The sequence below is a fragment of the Gavialis gangeticus genome, unplaced genomic scaffold (assembly GCF_001723915.1).
Source record: "Gavialis gangeticus isolate Ggan-Ray unplaced genomic scaffold, GavGan_comp1, whole genome shotgun sequence".
In the NCBI taxonomy this organism is placed as follows: domain Eukaryota; kingdom Metazoa; phylum Chordata; order Crocodylia; family Gavialidae; genus Gavialis; species Gavialis gangeticus.
The window spans coordinates 16,034,861-16,043,967 of record NW_017729032.1 but is presented as its reverse complement, the minus strand read 5'-3'; the positions used below and the strand labels follow the sequence as shown (position 1 = coordinate 16,043,967).

At 42.8% G+C, this 9,107-nt stretch overlaps 1 protein-coding gene across 5 annotated transcripts in view; it reads left to right on the top strand.

Annotated features, from left to right (window-relative positions):
- NOX4 (NADPH oxidase 4) overlaps nt 1–9,107 on the top strand; it is a 267,629-nt gene that overhangs the window by 48,895 nt on the left and 209,627 nt on the right. For 4 of the 5 annotated variants that reach the window (XM_019525104.1, XM_019525105.1, XM_019525100.1 and 1 more), the window contains 4 exons: nt 3,156–3,266; nt 5,240–5,324; nt 6,528–6,625; nt 7,872–7,899. In XM_019525104.1, coding sequence (XP_019380649.1) covers nt 3,156–3,266; nt 5,240–5,324; nt 6,528–6,625; nt 7,872–7,899 — 322 coding nt within the window. The remainder of the gene's footprint in view (nt 1–3,155; nt 3,267–5,239; nt 5,325–6,527; nt 6,626–7,871; nt 7,900–9,107) is intronic. The other variant, XM_019525106.1, reaches the window with a different exon arrangement.

Here is a 9,107-nt window from a genome sequence, read left to right as displayed (position 1 = left end):
TTTGAGGTTTCTTTTTCTGTATTAAGAATAAAGATCCGTTGTGAGCATTGGTTAGAAATCTCCCCAGATGGGGGTGTAAGAATAAAGGATCACTGCAGTCTGAACCTCAGACCCCTGCCAGACATGCAGGTAAAGGTGTGATAGGATCTGATGCACAATCCAAACACTCCTGTCACATATGTATGGGATCAAGTATTAGATCCCATCACACCTTATTGCTAATGCAGGAGGAGCCTAGGATCATGATCCCAGGCTCCCCCTGTACTGGCAAGTAGCAAGCTCCTGCATCTGGGAGCCCCCTCAGCTGAAGGGCCTTCCAGTGGCAGGGGTGCAACATGAGCTCCTGTCAGCTGGTCTGGGCTCCCAGGTTTGGGGGCACACCATGTGCTCCTGCAGCTGGGAGCCATGCCATTAATTGCTTTAAGTACAGCTGTGTTACAGCTTAAGATGTGATTAGCTAGTTAATGACATTTAAATGTAATGTGTGGCAGGGGCCCCAGGGTGTTTTTGTGATGCTCTGGGTCTCAGGAATCCAGTTTTTTTCTCCCCTGTATCCTTCATAGGTATTGCTTCCTCCATGTTGGGGGAGTGAAACACAGCATTCCTTAAATAATGTACAGCAGCTCCTATAGCATGTCAGGCAGGAAGTGGAGAATACTGTTTAACAGAGGAGGAGATTGGATAGCATACAGTAAATCTAATCCCCCATGAAGAATTTGGGCAAGAAAACAGATTTGTGACCTCTGCTCTTCAGAGGTGTTGTGAGATCTTTAATAAGCATATGGGGTTTAGATTTTAGTTTACCTCTAATCAGGGTTTGAATATCTTCTTTCATCTTACAGTGGACATAATCTTGGTAGACATTGCCTGTGTCGCTTCTAAAATAGTAGAGATGTTAATTTACTTTTTCATTTTGCATGTGTGTGTAATTTGTATCTGTTTTTATAACTAATTCTATACAGATGCACCTAATATATAATGCATATATATATATAATATGAGCTGGAGGTACACTTGTAAGTACTTGCCACAAACAGTTAGAAAGAAGGACAAAATATTTTTTTTCAATTTTTTTGGCATATTTTTTGGGATTTTTTTTTTACTAAACACAAAACAGTCCCCCCTCCCAACATTTAAATATTCTTTTCCTTTCTCCCCTTAAAGAAAGGGAGAAATTGCTGGAAATGTTTTGGCTTTGATTTGTGCTGAAACCCTTTTTTTTTGGCAAAATGTTTCACTGAGTAGAAAAAATAATTTGCATAAAAAGACAAAAATAGCAGTCATCTTTAACATAACATTCATATTATATATTTCAAATACATGCACGTATAACAGCTAAACCAAATTGAATTGTTTTAAGTTGAATTTATTGGGGAGAGAAATTGCATTTTTACAAAGATCTTTATAAGTGTTCTTATGTACTGACAAGCTAATGGCACCTTTGGGGAAAAAAGTAGTAGTAAAATACTAATTCAAACTAATAACTTGGAGAACAACTGCAAATTACTACATTTTTTGAATTAGTAAATGCATGAGCAGACACATGAGCATGATAAGATAATCAAATGTAGGGGCATGGCATTGCAACGTGTATATTCCTCATTTATTTTTCAACAAGTGTAGCTTACTTATAAAATAAATAGGTTCCATGCATGTCAGTGAATTTTATGTAGCATATTTTGTAGATGCTTTAGTAAATTGAGGCTCTCACCTGATTTCCCAGCTATCAAATACCTAAAGATTTAGGAGAGACTACTTACTTTGGGTCCAGAGTTCAGAGTGTGTATATTAGCACTGTGTAAATTGGGGAGGAATGACTGTAAATCTACCCAGCAATCTCTGAATCAGTCCAAATGTTTCAATTTAGTTGAATTAATTTCTGACATTGTTTTCTGGCTTATTTGCCACAAAGTCATTATATTTTTGTTAGGCGACTAATGAAGGTCTTCATGCTGTTTATCCCTTTCTCTGCTTAATTATCTGTCCAACTTTTCAGGTGATTTCTCAATGGGACATAGCATTGCTTCTGATTTGTTCTTTTCTTTGGGCTCACAAACACAGTTTAGGGTGGCAGTTTCTTTTTTGTACAAAGGGATAAATTGTTGACATACAAATGATCCTGATTATTTTAGGCTGGGTCCAGCTCCCATTGGGGCATCTACATGTGCGGTTTACTGTGGAGTTGACTAATACCTGCACAGTAAAGCATCACCATCTACACGTGCAGCACTATTAGGCTGGTGTAAATTAATTAACTCCACCTCAGGATAGTACTACCTGACACAAGTACTATTTTACAATGGATTTATTTACTCGGCCACAATACACATGTAGATAGTGACCCAAGCTGGCTGGGGCATGAAGGTGCAATAGTACGGGGGCTGCCTGCACTTGTGCCCTAGCCAGCCCCTCTGCAGCACGTTGAGCCAGGGTGGAGCAGTGAACTATGCTGGTGTTTCTTCAGGTGCACTGATTTCACATGTAGGTAAGAGATGGATAAGAGAGAATGGGAGATTGAAGGCCTGGCTTTCAAAAAAACCTTAAAATTTTTTTTTGCTTCTAGAGAGAGGCAATTCTTGGACTTCTTCAAATTCCTGTAGGGAGGAGCAAAGAATTCTTTTAATTACTCCTCCCAGGGATTTTAATACCATTGTTTTGGGGTGAATGTCATTAATTTTGAGAAACCATTCTGATATTTAGCAGGAAGGAGGGAAAATATTGACATTTTTGTAGAATGCATGAGGTGTTTGTTTCCCTCAGATTACGAGGGCATCCAAAGACCACAGCATTAACAAAATAGCTCATTGGGAATATGTGGATTCTCTTGCACTGGTAGTTTGTGAGGAAATTCCAAACACCTGTTCACACCTATGGTAGCAACTCATATTGCTCCATATCTACAGTGCTGTATGCCCTCACAGTTATTCATGCATTTATTTGTACACCTCCATTCTTCTACGAACTGAGGAGGTTTTATTTGAATCGAGATGAGGATTCAAAGCCTAGCGAGAACAGCTGACTTGCATACGGTCCCAAAAAAAAGTGTCTGTGGTCAGCTGGGCAATTAGTCCTGGATCTCTAGATGCCCATGCTAGGACCCTAACAATGGGGCCAGACTTCCTTTTCATAATCTGACTCTAACTCTGTTCGTTCAGCTAGGATTGTGTATTAGCAGAGCTTCAGCATCTGTTCTCAACCTCAACTGCAGCGTGATCCTTTTACCAATGTGCCGTATTCTCCTGGCCTTTCTCCGTGGATCTCAGAAGGTAAGCAACAGTTGGAATCCAGTAGTTACAATGGAGAGGGCACTGTGCACTGCAGACACAAAATCCTAAGATAAATATTAGAGGTGCACTGATATATCAATTGCATATTGGATCGGCACTGATAAAAGGGAATTTACATTATCAGCTAACAGCTTTTTTTGGCTGTTGTAGCTGATAATGTTATGCAATAAATATAATTAATTATGCCTTCCAGCCAGGGCCCCTGGATGCCTGGGTTCTTTTGGGAAATAGTGGGTTTCCCTTTGCAGGCAGGCAGCATCCTAGCCTGCAAGAGGTCCTGCTTGGGGCTGCTGGAAGTGACACGCAGGGCGGGGCACATGTGCATGGCCAATGGTCAGGAAAACAGCTAGGTAGTGTGAAGAGCAGCTCCTTGGAGGTAAGTCTGTGGAGGGGAAGAGGTGTTGGGGAAGGAAGGAGCATGGGGGTACAGATCAAGGTGCCCATGATGAGGGAGGGAGTGGGGCAGGGGCTGGGGGTGGCGCTGGGGTTGGGAGTGCTGCCCAGCCAGGGCACTGCATGGGACCTGGGGCTAGGGCAGGAGTGGGACAGAGCCACAGGCAGCTTGTCCAAGGGGCATGGCGGGCGGGGGGCGCTCCCTGCCACTGCGCATACCTCCTGGGGAAGGCATGGGGGGCATGTGCCCCCCCAGATTTGTTTCACAGTTTCATAGTTGATTTGTGGGTGGATGCAGGCTGCTAGCTGTGAGCTCGAGGCTGTATGTTCTGCTGCCTTGCCCTCAGGAGTCCCATGCCAGCCATGCACCTCCTGCCTGCCTGGCAGCAGTGGGGGTGACAAATTGTTCTGAGTTGCATTGGTATTGGCTGATATGGCTGGTTAATAATCGGCTGTCAGTACTGGCCATGAAAATCTTTATTGGTGCATCCCTAATAAATATTAAAAAATTATGATGCAGACTTTATTTGTTATGCATTATCTTGGCTCACAATGCTGGTCTGCTGGCAGGTACCATAGCTGTGCATGGTATAGGCATGCTGCCCTTGAAGTCAGTGACTAGGCAGTTGTCTTGGACCCTATGTTAGATAAGAAATCTTGCTTTGGTAAGTAAGGTCATAGGTGCATGATGAGAAGACTGTTAGAGAAGTATGTAAAAGTGGAGTTTCCTTATTTCCTTTTTTCTGTTCTTGTGCCATGGCTGGGTTTGTCCTCTAAACGTGAGAGCTATTCTCTGCTAGCTTAGCACAGACCAAAGTGGCTGGGGGACAGGTTCCACCCCCAACTTTGCAAAGGGCAAATGCACACCATCGCAAATAAATTGGTAGTTATGTCTCCCTCCCTCCAAGTATTCTGCAGCTCCTCACTTAGTTCAGCCTGGACAAGCGCTTTCTTGGACATGACTGAATCCCAAACCAAATATTTTTATGGACATCATGTAAAAGAGAAATCTGACAAATTAAGTGGGCTTGGTCTCTGCAAGTTTCCCAGAAACAGTAATTTTAGGGCTTGTGACCCACAAAAACACAAGTAATACTTTTAAAGCAGTGCAGTCTCATTGAATGTGCACTTTTTGGATGGTTACAGGTTGAAGAAAACTCTCATCTTCATCCTGTGACTATGGTCTATGAATCTGACTGTGCACAATAAACACATACTTTTCTTGTGCTACTGGTCATTTGCAGCTAAGAAGTTATTTCACTTTCAGTGCAGGGATTCATAGGTTTTGACTAGCATGGCCCATTTCCATCATTTAGTCAGACATCATGCATAGCACAGGCCACAGAACCTCACCAAGTAATTTCTGCCTCCAGCTAGCAGAATTACTTTACTGTCATAATCCTGTTCTTACTGTGTGTCAGTTCTGTGATTAAATGTCATTAAACCTAGTACACAAAATAATCTTGTAATTAAGTCACATCTCTGATGTCAGTTACTTTTAACATTATTTGCTTTGCTTCATTTTAGAAGACAGATTGCTTGAATTCTTCTTTTACTAGGTTGCCAGCAGGAAAATGAGGCGACTGTTGGATAAAAGCAAAACTTTCCATGTGATGTGTGGGGTTACTATATGCATCTTTTCAGGTAAGATTTTCTTAATGTCTTGAACCCTAGCTCATGTGGAAACTGCGTAGAGTAATCCTAATTACTTATTTTTATTGTATGGTATATTTGGGGGTAGTCTTGTTCTGTGTTTGCCTGTGTACAAGTGTAAGTCTTTTCTCAGCTGTTTCTAAAATTGCAGGACTCACGTCTTGGTGCGGAGGCTTTTTCTTCACAGGTTACAAGTTCTGAAGGATCAGTTTTGATTGCTGATGTGAAATCAACTTAAAAGGTCCTGGCATAATCAATTTGAGAAAAAAAGTATGATCAGTTTAAATGAAGATTCACGGATGTTAGAGATAGAGAAGGCCTGTTAGTCTTTTTGTAATTGCCAAATTCAGTGAAGCATGAACACAGTTTTGACAAATCCTTTGGATTCAGTCCTGTCTTCCCACCCCTCATATGCCAATCAGAGAAAACAAACTGTATATAAAAAGTTTAAAACTTAGCTGTGTTTTCAGGTAAAGGTATTTGTCTATCTCAGGGGTTGTCAACCGAGGGTATGCGTACCCCCAGGGGTACTTGGGAAGGCCCTAGGAGGCACACACGGGTGGGCAGGGATGGAGAGCTGCCACACACCACCCTGCACTGCTGCCTCCCAGGAGCAGGGCTGGGGTAGGGGGCGAGGGCAGCAGCAGCCCTCTGGGCTGCACAGGCAAGGCTGGGGGGTAAGGAAGCTTGCACATGGCCACCCACCACCCTGCATTGCTGCTGCTTCATGCCCAGCCACGCATTACTTTCCCCACTCTCCCTCCCACTCTGTGTCCACCTGCCGGGGGTACACTTATTAAAAAAGGTTGAAAACCCCTGGTCTATCTTACCAACTAAAAAAAGATATTAGGGGCTGATCTTGTTTCCATTTATTTCAGTCTTAACTAAAATCTGTAGGTAAGTGAATGCAATTGTTCAACTTGTCAAGGAAAGATGATGCATAGATAATACTGATATTTACTGATACTGAAAATATTGATAGTTATACATAAAAAATCTAGGCATAGAATGGACAACAGCATACTGATGCAGTCATCCCAGTAAGTCTCATAAAACCTGGTTCTGCAAGGTCAATTGTATAAAATAAGGAAATCTCTTACAAATTTGAGTTTCCAGGACTGTGACATCAACGATGTCACTTTATAAGACCTACAAAATACAGTTTAGTGGTCTGAGTTTTGTTTGGTTTTATAGTTGTACATGTTGCTGCTCACCTGGTGAATGTCCTTAACTTCTCCCAGAACTATACTGAAGATTTTCTGTCACTAAATGCAGCAAACTATCGTGATGAGGTGGGTATCTGCTCTTTTGTATTTTTCTTGAAATAGATGGAATTTGTTTTATAGATTACAGTTTCTTTGCACGGTCTGTGGTCTTTTGCGTACCCCCCCAGAGATGACTTGTATACCTGCAGGGGTACATGTACCACAGTTTGGGAACCCCTGCTTTAGAGTGAGTAAAAGTTATTGCACCTAATGTTTGACAGCTAGCAGCATGGTCCAAGGGATAGGGTATTGGACAGGGAACCAATAGCTTGATTTATGGCTTGGGCAGATTACTTCACCTTGTTGTACTGCCCCCCCTGCTCCCTTCTCCAGCACTTTAAAAAAATAATATTGTACCTCATTCCCTCATCACTCCACGATGGGATGTGTTGAATGACTTCTGATGCTCTTTTGGGTCTTATCATATCAAAATTGCAATATTGAAAAGACAGTACAATGTGCCACATGTTGTAAGAATTGACAGGACTTGGACCTTAACAGAAAAACTGCTGGTGGCTTGAATGGGAAAAGTAGCAGAGACTTTGAATGTGGCATTAGCTGTCTGCATGCATAGGGATGGCAGCTGGCTTTTTGAATGTGAAATGTAGCTTTTCTATTTGTCATTTTTTTAAGGAAATCACTGAGTGTAGTGACTCAGGTCATTTGGGAAAACTCAAGTTACCCAACTGGAGGCAAAATCCTCCAGGTTGTTTTTACACTTGTCCTATTAAGGCACATGGAACTCCATTTTACTGTGGAGTAGACTAATTAGTTGTGGAGTAAAGCATCACCATCTACATGTGCGATGGTATTAGGCCGTAAATGGGGACAATACTATCTTATGCCAAGGTAATTTACGGCGATTAAATGCATGTGTAGACCCTGACAGCAGGTGTAAATTGCACTCATTCAGCCCAGCCAGGGAGCCAGATTCATGCCTGCCACCTAGCCACATGGCTCCTCGCTTTCAGCACCCTGGTTTTCCAGCCAGCCCCTCCGCTGCCCGACACCATTACCTGGAGCCCGGGGCTGACCCCCCATGCTCCCTGCCAGCCTGGGCCTGCTCCACCCCAGCTCAAACTGGTGCTGTTCCAGGCGCACATGTAGATACTATTCCCAAGAGCAGTTTACTGCAGCTCAAACTGCTCCAGAGTTTATTGTTTCACATTAATTGCATGTGTAGACCACCCCCGCCTTTATTATTATTAACTATGAGGGTGTGTAAATGATACTTACTGACTTATGATGGCCTGCTTGGTGTCTGTTTTTTCAGGATCCTCGGAAACTCCTTTTCACTACTGGTATGTTGGTTACTTTATTTGCAGAATGTTGATGAACTAATCAGTTAATATGGTTTTCACAGTGCAATAAAATCAGAAATATATCCTGCTAGCCAGAATGTTGGCCTAGTAACAACATATTAATCTCAGTTCTGGCATCCAATATGAAGGGAAGACTTCTGAAATCTGTGGGATTTACTTCCATTTCTTTAAGGGAAGAGTTTGGGTTATTGTGTTACTGTGGGGATGTAATAAGATTTTAACATCCCTTAGATAAATACAGGACCTGTCAGGTTCCATCTGAGTCCAAGACAGTCTCCTTTAACTTCAGTAGAAGAAAGCTGGGGCTTTTAACCTTTGAAGAAGAGAGAAAGTGAGGCAAAAGGTGGATCTTCTAGGTCAACCTAGATCTAGGTGGCCAGCCTGGACATGAGTGCTACAAGTGGCACAGGCAATTTATTGTAACACATGACAAATTGGACAGGCAGGCAGCACAGCAGCATATAGGGCAGAAAGCAGAGGAGGAGCCTGGACAGGGAGCATAGAATAGGGAGCAGAATAGCAGATTGAGCAGAGGAAGGAGATCAGAGTGGCACTTTGAGACGGTGTAAGGCTAATTTCACAAATTCACAGATTCATGCAAGTTTAGGGGTGAAAAGGACCTCATGAGGTCATCAAGTCCAGCCCCTTGCTCTGGGCAGGAAAGATTACTGGGGTCAAATAACCCTTGCAAGGTGTGCGTCCAGTCTCATTTTGAAGATCTCCAGGGTAGGTGCCTGCACCACCCCACTGGGAGTCTGTTCCAGAGTCTGGTCACACGAAGCGTGAAGAAGTTTTTCTTTATATCCAATTTGAAACCTTCTTCTAGGAATTTATGACCATTGCTCCTGGTTTTCCCTTTGGGCACTTTGGTAAGTAGTTGTTTGCCTAGCCCCTGATGTTCTCCCTGATATATTTGTAAGCTACCACCAAATCCCCCCAAAGTCTTCTCTTTTCTAGGTTGAACAGGACCATGTCTGTCATCTTTTCCTCATACGGCTTGCTCTTCAGGCCTCTAATCATTCTAGTGGCTCTTCTCTGGACTCTCTCAAGCTTCTCCACATCTTTCTTGAAGTGTAGTGGTCAGAACTAGATGCAGGTACTCCAGCTGCAGCCTCACCAATGCCACGTAGAGTTGGAGAATAACTTCCTTAGTTTTGCTTGAGATGCGTTGGTTGATGCATGCCAGC